Genomic DNA, 13,772 nt, shown 5'->3' with positions numbered 1-13,772 from the left:
GGGGCCGCATGTTAGCACCCTTACAGGGTGGGGTCTAGGGGACCCTGGGAGAAAGGGGGAGACCACCTGTCAGCACTGTTATCGGTGGGCGTGGGGCACCGCGGGCGGGACCACGCGCCCCATGAGTTCCAGGTCCGATGGGCAATGCGGGCCACAAACCGAGTCCGGGGCTGCGGTTCAGTGATTCCCCGGAAGACCCGAAGCCAGCCCCGCGTCCTAAGATACCCGCTCCCCTGAGCCGGTGACGGCTTCCTCTACGTTTTGGCGCCCCGCCCCGACAGTGACCCTGAGAGACGCCGCCTCGCCAGGGGCCGTCCCGGAGTCCATCTCCCCCGGCCCGGCCCGCGCCCGCCCCGCCGTTCCCAGCGTTGCCGCCAGGGGCCGCCGCCGCACCCCTATGACACAGCAACAATAGGGGCCTCTCTGGCCCGCGCGCCGCCGGCCCGCGCTTCCGCCGGAAGGGAGCCGCCGGCGTGGGGGCGGGCCGGGGCGGGGTGATGGACGGCCGCCCTTGCCAATCGCTCGCGGGCCAGTGCCGGCCCGGCCTCTGACAAGGTCCAATCGGCGGAGAGAGCGGCGGGTAGGCGGGGCGAGCGGAAGCTTCCGGCGGGGCCCGGCAGGCGCCGAGGAGGAAGAGCGATCACGCACGGTACATCTCTCAGCCTAGTCTCCGCGTTGGCCAGGTTGAGTGGGGCGACCCGGGGCGGAGACGGCTACCGGGAAGGCCGGGGGCGGGGCCTGCGCCTCCGGGAGACCCCCCAAGCTGGGCGCCGGGTCCGCGGAGGCCAGAGGGGCGGCGGGGGGTTCGAGGTAGAGGGGCCCGGGGGCTGAGGAAGCCGGGGGCCTGGGAGCCGAGGTCCGTGAGCAGTCCGGCGCTCTCGAGGGTTGGGGGGCCCGAGGGCCCGTGCACGGGGCGAGGACTTTTGGGGTCGGGGACCGAGGCGTGGACTCTCGGGCCAGCCTGGGGCCCCGCCCTGCTGCGAGCCGCCCCGGCCCCTCCGCCCAGCGCGGAGCCGAGGGCGTCGGGCTGCCAGGTGTGCGGGGTGGGGCGGGCCGTGCACCCCGCAGACTCCCGTGTTTGCAGGGAGCACACCTGCAGCTCCGCGGGCCTGTCCGACAGCGATCCGGCGTTAGGCAGAGCCTTGCGTCCCATCTGATGTTAGCGTGTCCCCGTCCAAGTTTTTAAATTCTTGGTGGCGGGGGTCCCAGACTAAGGAACAAGTTTGCAAGTACGGAAAGTGGCCGCGCAGCGAGCGCCGAGCGTGCCGAGAGTAATTTCTTCTTTGAGAAACGTGAGACGTGGGTGTTGGCTCCATTGCTCAGGTGCCCGCAGGCTCCGAGCCTGCCCCCCCCCCCCCGCCGTGTTTTGAGCGGGTTCTGGCAGCTTTGGGGTGCTCCCTGGCGCCCAGCGTACCGGAGGGTTGGCGAGGGCGCGTTCACCGGGTCGGCGCCGACCAGCACTTGAGTGGTGACTGCTGGCCCCTCTTTCAGGATGGCGACTTCAGGCGCGCTGTTTCCAAGCCTGGTGCCAGGCTCCCGTGGGTCCTCCAACAAGTATTTGGTGGAGTTTCGGGCAGGAAAAATGTCGTTAAAAGGAACAACTGTCACCCCAGACAAAAGAAAAGGGCTCGTGTACATTCAGCAGACGGATGACTCCCTCATTCACTTCTGCTGGAAAGACAGGACGTCTGGGAACGTGGAAGACGTGAGTCTCTGCCCTCTGGACGGCCACTGGCGGTGGCAGCATCACCGTGAGGCCGTGGGTGGGTGTGTGGCGTTGCTGCTTGGCTGCCCCATGAGCTGTTTTGATTTGCTTATCGGTCTCCCCAGTCCCACTGATGACATGGTTTCTCCCGTCACTGTGCCACTGTATATGCTTTATTTACTTACTACATTTTTATGGATTTCAGAGGGGGGGGGGGGAGAGAGAGAGAGAGAGAGAGAGAGAGAGGGAGAGAGGAATGATGAGAGAATCATGGATCGACTGCCTCCTGCACACCCCACACTGGGGATCGAGCCCTCAACCCAGGCGTGTGCTCTGACCAGGAATCAAACTGTCACCTCCAGGTTCATAGGTCGATGCTCAACCACTGAGCCACACCAGCCGGGCGTCACTCTGTATACTTTAAACTTTGAAGATTAGGTACTAGAATGGGCGAAGCCATGTAAAAATCCTGACCTTTACCCCAGCCCACCAGACAGCTCCCTCCAGTGGTCATTCTACCTAGTGTTCTTTGTCCTTCAGACTAAATCGTTCTGTGTTAGGTTCAAGGGCAGGTCAGAGTTGGCTTTTTGACTCATCTGGGAATGTTCCCACAATGTTGCTATTAAAAAATCCTTCACGAGCCTGCGTTCCCTGTTCAGCACCAGGCCTGTGCCTGGCCTGGAAGCCCTTCACCTTCCTGGGTGCCTCTGCCCCTGGCTTAGCCGCCCTGAGAGGCCCTGCTGGTGAGGAGGGTGATCTGGGCCCTGTGCCCTCCTCCCCACCCTCCACGCTGAGACACAGCCCAGCATGTGTTCCTGGGAGGCTCAGGGGCTCGATGTGTCCCGGGACCATGACTCTCCCCTCCTGTGGCTGCAGGATTTGATCATCTTCCCTGACGACTGTGAGTTCAAGCGTGTGCCGCAGTGCCCCAGCGGGAGGGTCTACGTGCTCAAGTTCAAGGCAGGGTCCAAACGGCTCTTCTTCTGGATGCAGGTGTGTAGGTTTTGTTTGTATGTTTTTTCCTCCTCGTCTTAGAGCTAGGTTAGAAGCCTGCCTGCCAGATGGTAGAATTGGCCCCATGCTGGGGCTGACCAGCGTGCTGCCGCGGAGCCTGGAGTCCCCGTGGGGCCCTCAGTGCCTTTCAAGGGGTGGAATGCCTTGGCAGGCAGATGGCTGCTCCAGGCTAGGCTCCATCTCAGGGCATTGATGGGCACTTGGCCTGTGGTTTGCTTGTCCCCAGTGCCCCCTCAAGGGTCACGAGGACCCCAGGGCAGAAGCCAGGATGACGGTGTATAGTCTCCAAAGCAGTGTTCTCTCCGAGCTCTCTGAGCCCTGCCGCTCCCCTAATGGAGCGCTCTGGAGTCTTGGGGTCAGCACACACGTGTGCCCCCACGGCTGTGGGCAGTCCTCCATCAGGTCAAGCTGTTGCCATGTCTTGGTTGCTTCTACTCCAGGCAGTGCCATAACAGTCGCCTTGTGCCGGTTACTGCGTGTGTGAGGATAATGTGTGTGCTGAAATGGAGGAATGGCTTGCTGGTATAGTGGACACACATGTGCAGTTTTGACAGGTGTCAACATGTTCCCCCCCGGAGTCTGGACGTGGAGAGCCGGTGGGAAAGGGTTTCCTCTTGGGGGGCCCAGCTGCTCACTTGCGCCGAAGTAGCGGGGACGTGGCCGGGACAGGGAGAGCATGCCTGGGCGCGCAGCCCGGCTCCAGTCCAACTTCATTTGCAGACTCAGGTGGGGCTGAGGTTTGCAGCCGCTGTGGCAGAGCTTGTTTCTCCAGTTTTGCCAAGAAATCTTGTCAGAGGTTCGCCTCACACTAGCTGTTTACCAGTTCTGCTCATTTGACCTCTCTCCTCCTGCGCGCCTGTCGCGTCCCTGTGTCCCCACACAAACCCATGCTCGGTGACGGTGGACAGATCCATCTTGGGCGCTTCGTCTTGCAGTTCTGGGCACTGACAGGGTGGCATGCCCGATGACCCCCATCACACCCAGGGAGGGGCTCATTGTGGGGCCCTGTGGACCCCGAGGGGCCTGGGCCGGGTGTGGTGTGTGGGCAGTGCCGTGGTAGAGGTCATTGCATCGAGTGCATGTGTTGAAGGAAGGGCCTGGGGCTGTCTATCGTCGCAGGAAGCCTCAGGCCTGCAGGACGGGACCTACCCTGGCAGGACTCGCGTTCTTAGCGCTTTTGTCTCTTAACAGGCACGTCCGTCGTAGGGGACTGCTGGGTCTTCTCCCTGGTGCCATGGGAATGTGGACAGTGACTTCATCTGTCTGAGCCTAGGTCCTCCTCTGTAAGTCTGGTCTGTGGTGGGCGGGCTGCTCAGCTGCGGCTGTTGTCCTGTACTCCCACAGGAGCCTAAGACGGACCAGGACGAGGAGCACTGCCGGAAAGTCAACGAGTATCTGAACAACCCACCGATGCCCGGAGCACTGGGGGCGAGCGGGAGTGGAGGCCACGAGCTGTCTGCACTGGGCGGTAATGCTCCCCTCCCCCTGGCTGTGCTCAGAGGCCCCAGGAGGTATCAGGTGGCCCTCGAGGATGCAGACCAGTTGTGGTTTTTTAAAACTGATTTGAGGGAGCGGGGGAAGGGGAGAGAAGCATCGCTTGCTGCTGCACTTGTGCACTCACTGGTGGGTCCTCGCACGCGCCTTGACCAGGATCACACTCGCCATCTTGGCCTCGTGGGGTGGTGCTCTAGCCACTGAGTCCCTGGCCGTGGCCCAGACCAGCTGTTTTAAGTGCAAGTGAGGAGTCCCAGGTAGAAACCCTTCCCAGGTCCCCACTCGCATCCTCAGGCGAGAACAGTGTCAGAGACTCACCCACCGACTCATTTCATGCAACTCTTGGAGGGGCAGTCCTGGGGGCTGTCGGGGCCCTTCCTCGCCTGGAGGCGCCAGTGGTATGAGCCCTTCCGAGAGCACCTTCCTAGGGCGCTGCGGGGCGGGCGCAGGCTGGCCCTGAGCCTGAGCACCTTCTGTCTTCCAGGCGAGGGCGGCCTGCAGAGCCTGCTGGGGAACATGAGCCACAGCCAGCTCATGCAGCTCATCGGACCCGCTGGCCTCGGAGGACTGGGTAATGCCCTCTGGCCCCGGGGCCTTTGTTTTAATTCGGACAACCTTCAGCTTGTGGTTGCTTTTGACTTGGAGTCCATTTCCTTTAAGCTCCTAATTGGCTGAGTGGTGTCTATGTGTTCCCTGTGTTGCCTTCTCTGGAGGAGGGCCTGTGAGCCTTCTGGTTTGAGCGGGAGCCGAGTGGGCAAGGCCTTCCAGGGCCCCCAGTGAGGACCCCGCTGTGCGGCTCAGGGGAGCCTGGCCGGCTGAGGAGGGGCCTGCCGCCACCTTCGGGGTTTGGGTGGGTGTGTCTCTCAGACAGCGAGGATGCACTTCTCTACTGGATTTGCGCTGCTGTTACCTTGACCCCAAGCGTAACGAATGGAACAGAGGCATTGACTTGGGAATTGGCTTCCAGAACACTGATCTGAGCAGGCACCCGCTCACAGGGTCCACACCGCCCCCTGCTCGTCCCCTGACTTCCGTGCGGGGCATTTCTGCTGCTTTGGTGGGCGAGGCGGGCGCTCCAGGTGAGTGACATCTGAGCGTGCGTCTCCTTGCTCCTCGTAGGTGGGCTGGGGGCCCTGACCGGGCCGGGCCTGGCCAGCTTACTGGGGAGTGGAGGGCCTCCGGCGAGCAGCTCCTCATCCAGGTGAGCCTTGCCCCTGCCCCTGCCGCACCCTTGGGTGCCACCAGGAGTGAGTGCCCTTCTTCAAGAGGACTGGGCACAAGACTGCTTTCAGGGTTCGCTCCTAGTTTGTTACTGGAGAAGTTTCTCTGAACGTGTAGAGCACCCGAAACCATGAGGAGGCGCAGCGTTCTCTCCTGAGCGTGAAGCCGCCTCTTGGCTTGCTTCTGCAGCTGCCATTAGCCACTGATGATCGTTCTTCTCTTCCTGATGGAAGAGTCAGAGGGAGAGAATGCTTTCTGAGTGGCTTTTGAAAAAAAAGAAGACTGGACCGAGGAGATGCCGGACAAAGTGGGCTTCTGGGAGGGTCCTTTCATAGCCCAGGCTCTTCCCGGTGCAGGGCCTTTGGGGCAGGACCAACGTGGTGAGGGTACCTATGTGGGCGCCTGGCAGCTCCACCTGCCCTGCTCTTCCCAGCTCCCGGAGCCAGTCAGCAGCGGTGACCCCGTCCTCCACCGCCTCTTCTGCCCGAGCCACCCCAGCCCCTTCTGCTCCAGCAGCTGCCTCGGTGACCAGCCCGAGTCCCACGCCCAATCCAGGTAATGGAACCAGCACGGCAGCCAGCCCAACCCAGCCCATCCAGCTGAGCGACCTCCAGAGCATTCTAGCCACTATGAACGTGCCGGCCGGGCCAGGAGGCAGCCAGCAAGGTAACGCGCCTCGGTTCCAGGGGTGAAGGTGCCCGCTGCCCCTTGCCCACTGGCTTCCCCAGGCACAGCCGAGCGTGTCCCTGGGCCGAGCTGCCGTCCTACACATGGGCTGCCGTGGCTCCCTCATCTCTCGTCACACCACACCCAGCAGAGCACAGCCTAGTTCGTCGCAGCCCTCCGAATGGGCACCTGGGCCGGCCTCAGCCCTCATGGCCGTGTGCTTGCGTCCTAGTTGACCTGGCCAGTGTCTTGACGCCCGAGATCATGGCACCTATCCTCGCCAACGCGGACGTCCAGGAGCGCCTGCTACCCTACCTGCCCTCTGGGGAGTCACTGCCACAGACCGCAGAGGAGATCCAGAACACACTGACTTCCCCCCAGTTCCAGCAGGTAATGCCGCGGCCCAGCTGCCTGTCTTTACTTCGGCGCCCATCACCAAGAGTCCCTGGCCTGCTGCCCGTGGCCCCGCCCCGTGCTTGCTCAGAGACGTCTGGCTCTTCTTTGCAGGCCCTGGGCATGTTCAGTGCGGCCTTGGCCTCAGGGCAGCTGGGCCCCCTCATGTGCCAGTTTGGCCTGCCTGCAGAGGCCGTGGAGGCCGCCAACAAGGGTGGTAAGTATTGCTCCTCCGCCTGCTGCTATGGCAGGACTTGGGGTCCTGTGGTTAAAGGCACAAGCCTCCTTGTTTGCACAACATAGGGCTGGCTGTCCCCAAGGCCCAGGAAGTTGGCCTCAGGCTTTTCAATGCGTTGTAGATGTGGAAGCTTTTGCCAAAGCGATGCAGAACAGTGCCAGATCGGAGCAGAAGGAGGGCGATGGGAAGGACAAGAAGGACGAAGAGGAGGACATGAGCTTAGATTAAGTTATTTGCTGTCTTTTACGGGCGGGGCTCCTGGCTGTGTGGACGAGCAGTGTGTTTGTGGGCCGTCGCACACCCTCACACCTCTGTTCTAACTTGCTAATAAATAAACCTTTTTTCTTTTATCTGCCAACTCTGGTGTTTCTGTGCCCCGTCCCCTGTGACAAGCTGTCCCTTGGTCTGCAGCGTTTGGTATTGTGACTTTGAGGTGAAAGGCCTGGGGAGGTGGGCCATGAGAGCCCCCACCACCAGGCTCTCCCCGCCTGTCCTGTGCTGTCCTCTTTCTACATTTAAAAGTCAACACTCATAGGGCATGTGCGGGGGTGGGAACAATGGGGAGAAGTCAGTGGGGGAAGGAGACATGTCATACTTTAAATAATAAAGAATGAAAACAGGTGTTAAAAAAAAGACACTCAGTTACATAAGCTCCTTTTTAATTTTTGTTTCAAGAGAAGGGACCAGTGATTTACAGACTTCTCATTTAAATGGGTGGAAGGAAAATCTCACAATTATAAATGATACAAAAAAACCCATTTTATTGTAAAGTTTCATTTAAAAAGTCAGACATAACTTAAACCATTTCCTGTAGACTCAAGTCTAGGTAAGTTTATACAAACTTCATCTAGGAGACTGGCGGAGGAGGGTGGTGGTGTCAGCAAGCTGTTAGGACAGCAGGCGCCCTGAAGGCCCTATGTGGCCGGGCAGCCACTGGCCCCCACCGCGCCCTGGACACCCGCAGAGCGTTGCAAGGTGACAAAGGCCCGGTTCACCATCACATTCCTCATGCAGCCTTGGTAGAATGGAGGCCAAGGGTGTGTGGGGGTGGGGTGCCCAGCCTGTGTGTCCGAGGGTCCTGGGGTGCAGGAGAAGAGGAAGGGAGAGGTTGGAGCAGAGATTCCCACCACGGAGGGTGGAGTGAGAGCAGGTGACCCCAGTGCCTGGTCCCCGAGAAGCAGCTCCCCACCTGGGCTGAGGTCACACTCACCGGGCAGGCCCCCCAAGTGCAGAGGCACTGGGGTGCTGTCTGAGGCCTGCAGCATGGGACCCAGGGTCTGGTTGCTCTGGGAGTCCACCTCCAGCCGGAGGGCGGTCCTGCTCTTGGTCACTGTGGGACACAGGCTCCTTGTGGCTGGACTGGGAGGGCCTCTCGGCAGCCGCAGAGCGAGAGGGCCCACCGGGGTTTGGCCTCTGCAGCTTCGTCCTCCCGAGTCCCTCCCAGGCTCTGCTCTGCGGAAGCAGGGCTGCGGGGTGTCAGGAGTATCTGGTCATGGGACAGGGGGCCCAGCTCACCTGCCAGTTGGTGCCACTGCCCGTCACACAGCTCCTTGGAGAGTGTCACCGATGTGGAGAACTTGCCGGCACCATCGTCTGCCCACAGCAGGACCTGGGTGGGGGCTGGGCATCAGGAGGGCCCTGCCAACTCCAATTCTGCCCTTTCGCCATGGACCCCCCACCCCGACTTACCTGCTTCTCCAGCACCTGCAGCTCTAGGTAGGGGGGCACCTGGAACTGGCCCAGGTGGAAGATGAGGCCTGCGGCTGTCTGGGGCCGCACCTCCAGCCTCAGGCTCACGTCAGGAAGGGTGGTCCCCAGGGTGTCTGCGGGGAGGGCCTGTGAGGGGACGAGGGCCTGGCCATGGCTCCCTCAACCCCACAGCCCAGGGCACATGCAGGGAGTGGGGGACAGCAGACAGACCTAGAGTGATGGCTCCCCTACTGCCAGCAAAGAACAGACCCATCTCCAGGGGTTCTGACAAGCAGGGTGTGACCCCCACCATTCGGTTGGGGGTACTCAGGGCCTGCCCGTCCACCATCAGTCTCCTCACACAACCGCTGAACCAGGAGCTGCTGATAAACATCTGTGGGGGCACAGGTGGGTGGACATGGGGTCAGGTTCAGGGGGTGCTGAGGAGGGTGGGCTGGGCTGGGTCTGGGCAGGGGATGCGGGGGAGAGGCAGTTCTCACTGGGAGCTTGGGGCCGTGGACAGGAAGACCCCCCACAAAGAGCGTGTAGGGCTGGGGGCCTTCTGCCCCCTGATACTGCTGGCCAGGCTCCTGGCCAGGCTGCTCCTGGCTCTGAGTCCAGACTCCGTCCACCTGTAGCTGGATCCGAGTCCTCTCCCATCGCACAGACACCTGTGGGGGGAGGCACATCAGGCGGGAGCCCCCAGGGCCCTGCCCACATCCCCTCTCTTCAGTCCCTCACCTTGTGCCACCGGTCAGCTTTTGAACGCTGGTGACTCAGGACGCGGAGCTCAGGCCCTGGGCCTTGTGTCTGAGCCACAAAGTACCTGTGGCTCAGGAAGAGCGCCAGGGAGGGGCTGCCCGCCGCCAGGGGCACCGCGAGGAGCAGGAGTCCTCTTCGGGTGCGAGGGCGGACCACCATGGAGAAGTGGGACCTGGAAGCCAGCAGCCAGGCGGGTGTCAGCCTGGGCAGCCCTCACCCCACCCCCACCTGGCCTGGTCTTACCAGTTCTCAAAGGGTGCCAGGACGGCTGTGAACTCCAGGTAACTGGACAGGGGACCTCCAAACTGGTAGGTGCCGTGGACGGTCCCAAGGGGCCGAGGAGGCGTGCAGGCAGAGTCCTGGGCAGGCTGCCGGGTGTGCCGGGAGACCTGTGGGGTCAGATGGGGATGCAGAGGTGCTGAAGGGCCATCTTCTGCCCACCCCCAGCTCCACCTGCCTCCTGCCCTTTAACCTCACCCCCTGCCCTTGTCTCTCCCCCAACGCCTGTGGTGCCCACCTTCTGAGCCACTGTGGCCTGCAGTCCTCGAGGTGCCTGCACTGGTGTCTGGGTGCCAGGGGCTGCTGGGGCACACCCTGAGCTCACGTTGATACCGCCCACGTTCTGCTGCAGGTCGAGCACACGCTGGGGCCCCATGAGCCTGTGAGGACAGCGAGGGCAGTCAGCAGCTGGAGGCACCTGAGCAGGTGGGGTTAGCACAGCCCCCCTGACACCGCTCAGCGCACCGTTGCACAAACACGTTGGTGATGCAGCCGCTGAAGTTACGGATGGTGTTGGACGCCCCCAAGCCTCCCAGGAGGAGCCGATGGGGCCCCTCAGGCTGTGGCTGTGGCTGGGGCCTGGGGGGCGGCCCCTGGTGGGGCTTCATCTGCTGAAGCTGGTCGTCCACGTAGAGCCAGACCCTGTGAGCAGAGCAGTGTTTCGCCACCCTGTCCGCACACCTGCAGCAACTGCACCCAAGACCCCGGCTCCGCTGCCGCCCCACCTTGTCCCCGGCTCACCCTGTGGTGTTGCTATAGAAAGCGACGTAATGGGGGAAACCATCGGCAAAGCCCCCTGGCGTCTTCACCTCGGTTGTCACAAACCGGAGGTTCACGTGGCCCTGCTGCAGGGACACCTCACATGGCCCCACCTGGGGACAGTGGTCAGGTCAGCGGACCAGGCCAGGGGCCCAGACTTCCTCCAGCCACGTGGGCCCCACACTGCTGCAGTTAGTTTCAGGGAGGGCTGGGCAGAGGTGAGACTCGGGGAGGGAGGGCTAGGTCAGGCTTGGGGAGCAGCAGGCGGTCAGACCAAGACTGGGTGGACACACCGGAGATGCTCTGTGGTACAGCAGACCGCTGTCCTGGGTGCTGCGGAAGCCGAAGCCGGAGTAGACGCTGCTGGTGAGGGGGGCCACCTCTGGGAGCTCCAGGGGCAGGAAGCCATGGCCATGGAACGTCATGGCCCGTCCCACCTACAGGGAGCGGACTGTGAGGGCCCCAGCAAGCCTGCTGGAGAGGGGGCTGCTGGCTGGAGCGGGTGGGGGGCTCACCAGCAAGTCCGCGGTGCAGCCGGCACTGATGCCCGTGGTGTTCAGCCTCTTGAGATCCACATACTTGCCCAGAGCTTTGATGCCCTTGATGCAGCCACGCACGGAGCCTCCGGATGGGAAGAGCTGGCGCAGGCTGTCGGGCAAGCAAGTACTGGGGCACTGGCCTTGGGGAGGGAAGGGGGCTGGGCGTGCTGAGACAGCGTGGGACCCCTGCCTGCCCTGCGTGTGCTCACCTCGGGGGCAGCTGGTCCGGAGGTGCACCCCCCAAGTAGTAGGCGTTGGCCAGCTCCAGTACATTCTCCTGCTCCACACTGAACACAGTCGCCCTCTCCACGCGCACCAGCACGCGCTTGCGGCTGCCCCCCAACAGGAACACCTGGATCTGATGGCAGGTCGGGGGATCCTCAGCACCTGCGGCGTTCCTGCTGCCAGCCCAACCCCGCCTCGCCCCGCCGATCCTCCGGCTGTAGCCTTACCGCCTTGCTGGCCACGGTCAGGGGCGGAGGGGGCTGCATCGGTTTGGCCTCCTGCAGGCCCTCACCAAAGTCGTAGAGCAGCACCAGGCGGCCTCCCAGCACGGCCAGGCACAGGAACTGGCCCTGTGGAGCGGGTGGGTCAGATGGGGCGGGCCCAGCAGCGGGGGCGGGCCCAGCAGGCGGGGGCGGGGCCAGAGCGAGGCAGGCCGGGGGCGGGCCCAGTAGCGGGGGCGGGCCCAGCAGGCGGGGGCGGGTGAGTAGGGGTGGGGGGCGGGGGCGGGTGAGCAGGGGTGGGGGGCGGGGGCGGGTGAGCAGGGGTGGGGGGCGGGGGCGGGTGAGCAGGGGTGGGGGGCGGGGGCGGGTGAGCAGGGGTGGGGGGCGGGGGCGGGTGAGCAGGGGTGGGGGGCGGGGGCGGGTGAGCAGGGGTGGGGGGCGGGGGCGGGTGAGCAGGGGTGGGGGGCGGGGGCGGGTGAGCAGGGGTGGGGGGCGGCGGGCTCGCCTGGTGCCGCAGGAAGAAGATGATCCCCCTGTGGGACACCAGCCGCAGCTCCTGCTCGAAGCGCTTGGTGTTGCTGATCTGGCTCTCCACTTGGATGCGGGCAAAGCCAGAGCCCTCCAGGTAGGAGCCGTCGGTGAGCCATGGGTCTCCGGTGGCCTTGGTGCTGCAGGTCAGAGGCCAGTCAGTGGGGAGTGGGCCGAGGGGGTGAAGGGCGGGCCCAGGCCGTACATACCGTGCACAAGGCTTATCCACAGCTGTGTGGAGCTGGAAGGTCTTCTCGAAGTTGTAGAGACTGACCACCGCCTCGTTGAGCGTGCCCATCTCAATGCAGCCCCGGTAGCGGGGGAAGCGGAGGGGCTCCGGGGGCTGCGGGCACAGCACCCGGTCAGGGCGCCACCCCACCCGAGGCAGGCCCCAAGGAGGGGCTCAGGCTGCGCAGGCCCACTGAAGCCAGAAGCCCCGCAGGACCCGCTGGGACAAGAGTGCGGAGGGGTGGCCGCGTGGCAGGCCCTGCGAGGCTCACCGTGAAGTTGCTGGGGTAGCCCCCCACATAGAAGACAAAGTCGTCAGGCTGCAGGCTGAGTAGCCCCTCGGCCCCAGGGGCCACTGTGTCGCCCTTGGTCTCGTGGCTCATCTGTTTCTCCACAGTGACAGACATGTGGCCAAACTGTAGGGTCCTGAGGGCAGAGCGAAGGGGTTGGGGCGGACATGCAGCCTGCCGGGGGGCGGGGGAGTGGGGCAGGCCTCCCACCTCTCAAGGCTGATGGCTGCAAATTCCTCCCCAATGTTCTCGTCGATGCTGAGGGTCGCGGGGCCTGCGCCCCCCAGGCGGTACACCCAGTGCACCTTCTGGTTCCGCAGAGCCACACCCATGTAGTCGCCAGTGGCCTGTGGTGGTGGGAGACTCAGTGGGACAGGAACCCAGTATGGCCCACCCACTCCAACCTGGTGCCCACCTCTACCCAGCCTGCCAAGCTGGCCCAGTACCTGGCGGCTGCCCATATAGAGCACAAACTGATCCTCAGAGACCTGGTCGGGCGTTGGCTCTGGGCTCTGGAGGTAGAACTTGAGGGCAGTGTAGGCAGCCAGGTCCGTGAGGTCCCGAGGGGCACGCAGCTGCACCCCCGAGCGCCCGTTGAACTTCATGGACACCTTGACCTGTGTGCAGGGTACATGGCCCATCAGCATCCACCACCCAGTCCCCCAGACGCCCCCCTTCTTCTGGCGCTGGTGCCCACCTTGCTGGCAGCTCCTCGGGCCTGGGCAATGAGCTCCCGCACACGGCCGATGCTGGCGGACAGGGCCAGGCTGGCGTTGTGCCCCCCACGGTTCTCTAGCAGGTTCAGCTTGGCCAGCAACTGTGGCAGCGTCTTCTCCAGGGTAGACACTGCAGGGGGGAGGGGGAAGGGGGATGTGGCCTGAGAGCCCCGCTTCCCCTGGCCCACCTGCTCTCACGGGTGCTGTGTGCCTGGGGGGCCCACCTGAGCGGCCGGCGTCCAGCACCACCTGCCCCAGGTCCTGGCTCTGCAGGCCCCCGTACTGGCCTTGCCACTGCTCCAGGTTTCTCTGCATGTCTCGGAGCCGGGACTGCACTCGGGCAGCCGTGTCCTGTGCTCTGGTGGCCACAGCCTTGGCGTGAGCAATCTTCTTGCTGGTCTCGTCTGTGGCAGGCCGTGGGCAGGCTTCAGCAGGGTCAAGAGAAGACCCTCCTGGCCTCCCCTCCCCTCAGGGACATCACCAAGTCCCCTCCACTAGAACTAGCACCGGGGGCACCGAGGACGTGGAAACCCACCCTCCCTCGCCCACCAGATGGTTTCTCCGTGCCAGCCTCTTGGGCCAGAGCAGGGTCACCCTGAGCCTCCGCTCAGCCCTGTCTCCCCATAGCCACCACTGCCACCCCCAGGCCATGCTCATCTCCCCTGCGCCCCATGGCCACGCTCACGATAATGCTCTGCCCTGGGCGGCCACAGGGATTCCCCCAAAGCCAGTCAGCTATGGCTCCTCTGCTGCGAGCCGCCTGGGCTCTGCCACCCCGAGCCTCCACCTGGCTCTCCTGCCACAC

At 63.7% G+C, this 13,772-nt stretch overlaps 2 protein-coding genes across 7 annotated transcripts in view; one reads left to right on the top strand and one right to left on the bottom strand.

Moving 5' to 3' along the window:
* The first annotated feature begins 566 nt into the window (after positions 1 to 566).
* ADRM1 (ADRM1 26S proteasome ubiquitin receptor) lies at positions 567 to 7,089 on the top strand. 6 transcript variants are annotated; one of them, XM_081096609.1, is made up of 10 exons: positions 567 to 649; positions 1,492 to 1,705; positions 2,582 to 2,698; positions 4,064 to 4,187; positions 4,698 to 4,784; positions 5,333 to 5,414; positions 5,868 to 6,100; positions 6,333 to 6,490; positions 6,608 to 6,710; positions 6,853 to 7,089. In XM_081096609.1, the coding sequence occupies exons 2-10, from the start codon at positions 1,493 to 1,495 to the stop codon at positions 6,957 to 6,959; spliced, it is 1,224 nt and encodes a 407-aa protein (XP_080952735.1). In that variant the 5' UTR covers positions 567 to 649; position 1,492; the 3' UTR covers positions 6,960 to 7,089. The 6 variants fall into 6 exon arrangements, with proteins under 6 accessions (XP_080952735.1, XP_080952734.1, XP_080952739.1 ...); XM_081096608.1 differs by having other exon boundaries at positions 573 to 683; XM_081096613.1 differs by having other exon boundaries at positions 617 to 649; positions 5,868 to 5,989.
* A 383-nt stretch (positions 7,090 to 7,472) lies between these two features.
* LAMA5 (laminin subunit alpha 5) overlaps positions 7,473 to 13,772 on the bottom strand; it is a gene marked incomplete at its 5' end in the record, with an annotated part of 49,236 nt that continues 42,936 nt past the window's right edge. Inside the window, 22 exons of the mRNA XM_081097841.1 lie at positions 7,473 to 7,809; positions 7,942 to 8,061; positions 8,247 to 8,340; positions 8,421 to 8,554; positions 8,652 to 8,814; positions 8,921 to 9,091; positions 9,162 to 9,354; positions 9,426 to 9,571; positions 9,700 to 9,841; positions 9,927 to 10,103; positions 10,203 to 10,333; positions 10,514 to 10,657; positions 10,736 to 10,868; positions 10,969 to 11,117; positions 11,212 to 11,334; positions 11,711 to 11,873; positions 11,943 to 12,076; positions 12,234 to 12,387; positions 12,462 to 12,598; positions 12,698 to 12,868; positions 12,949 to 13,097; positions 13,192 to 13,371. Coding sequence (XP_080953967.1) covers positions 7,646 to 7,809; positions 7,942 to 8,061; positions 8,247 to 8,340; positions 8,421 to 8,554; positions 8,652 to 8,814; positions 8,921 to 9,091; positions 9,162 to 9,354; positions 9,426 to 9,571; positions 9,700 to 9,841; positions 9,927 to 10,103; positions 10,203 to 10,333; positions 10,514 to 10,657; positions 10,736 to 10,868; positions 10,969 to 11,117; positions 11,212 to 11,334; positions 11,711 to 11,873; positions 11,943 to 12,076; positions 12,234 to 12,387; positions 12,462 to 12,598; positions 12,698 to 12,868; positions 12,949 to 13,097; positions 13,192 to 13,371 — 3,272 coding nt within the window. The 3' untranslated portion in view covers positions 7,473 to 7,645. The remainder of the gene's footprint in view (positions 7,810 to 7,941; positions 8,062 to 8,246; positions 8,341 to 8,420; positions 8,555 to 8,651; positions 8,815 to 8,920; positions 9,092 to 9,161; positions 9,355 to 9,425; positions 9,572 to 9,699; positions 9,842 to 9,926; positions 10,104 to 10,202; positions 10,334 to 10,513; positions 10,658 to 10,735; positions 10,869 to 10,968; positions 11,118 to 11,211; positions 11,335 to 11,710; positions 11,874 to 11,942; positions 12,077 to 12,233; positions 12,388 to 12,461; positions 12,599 to 12,697; positions 12,869 to 12,948; positions 13,098 to 13,191; positions 13,372 to 13,772) is intronic.

Source organism: Myotis nattereri (assembly GCF_964212035.1).
Source record: "Myotis nattereri genome assembly, chromosome: 8".
Classification (NCBI taxonomy): domain Eukaryota; kingdom Metazoa; phylum Chordata; class Mammalia; order Chiroptera; family Vespertilionidae; genus Myotis; species Myotis nattereri.
Note: the sequence above shows the minus strand (reverse complement) of the source record. Positions and strands in the feature narration are given on the sequence as shown.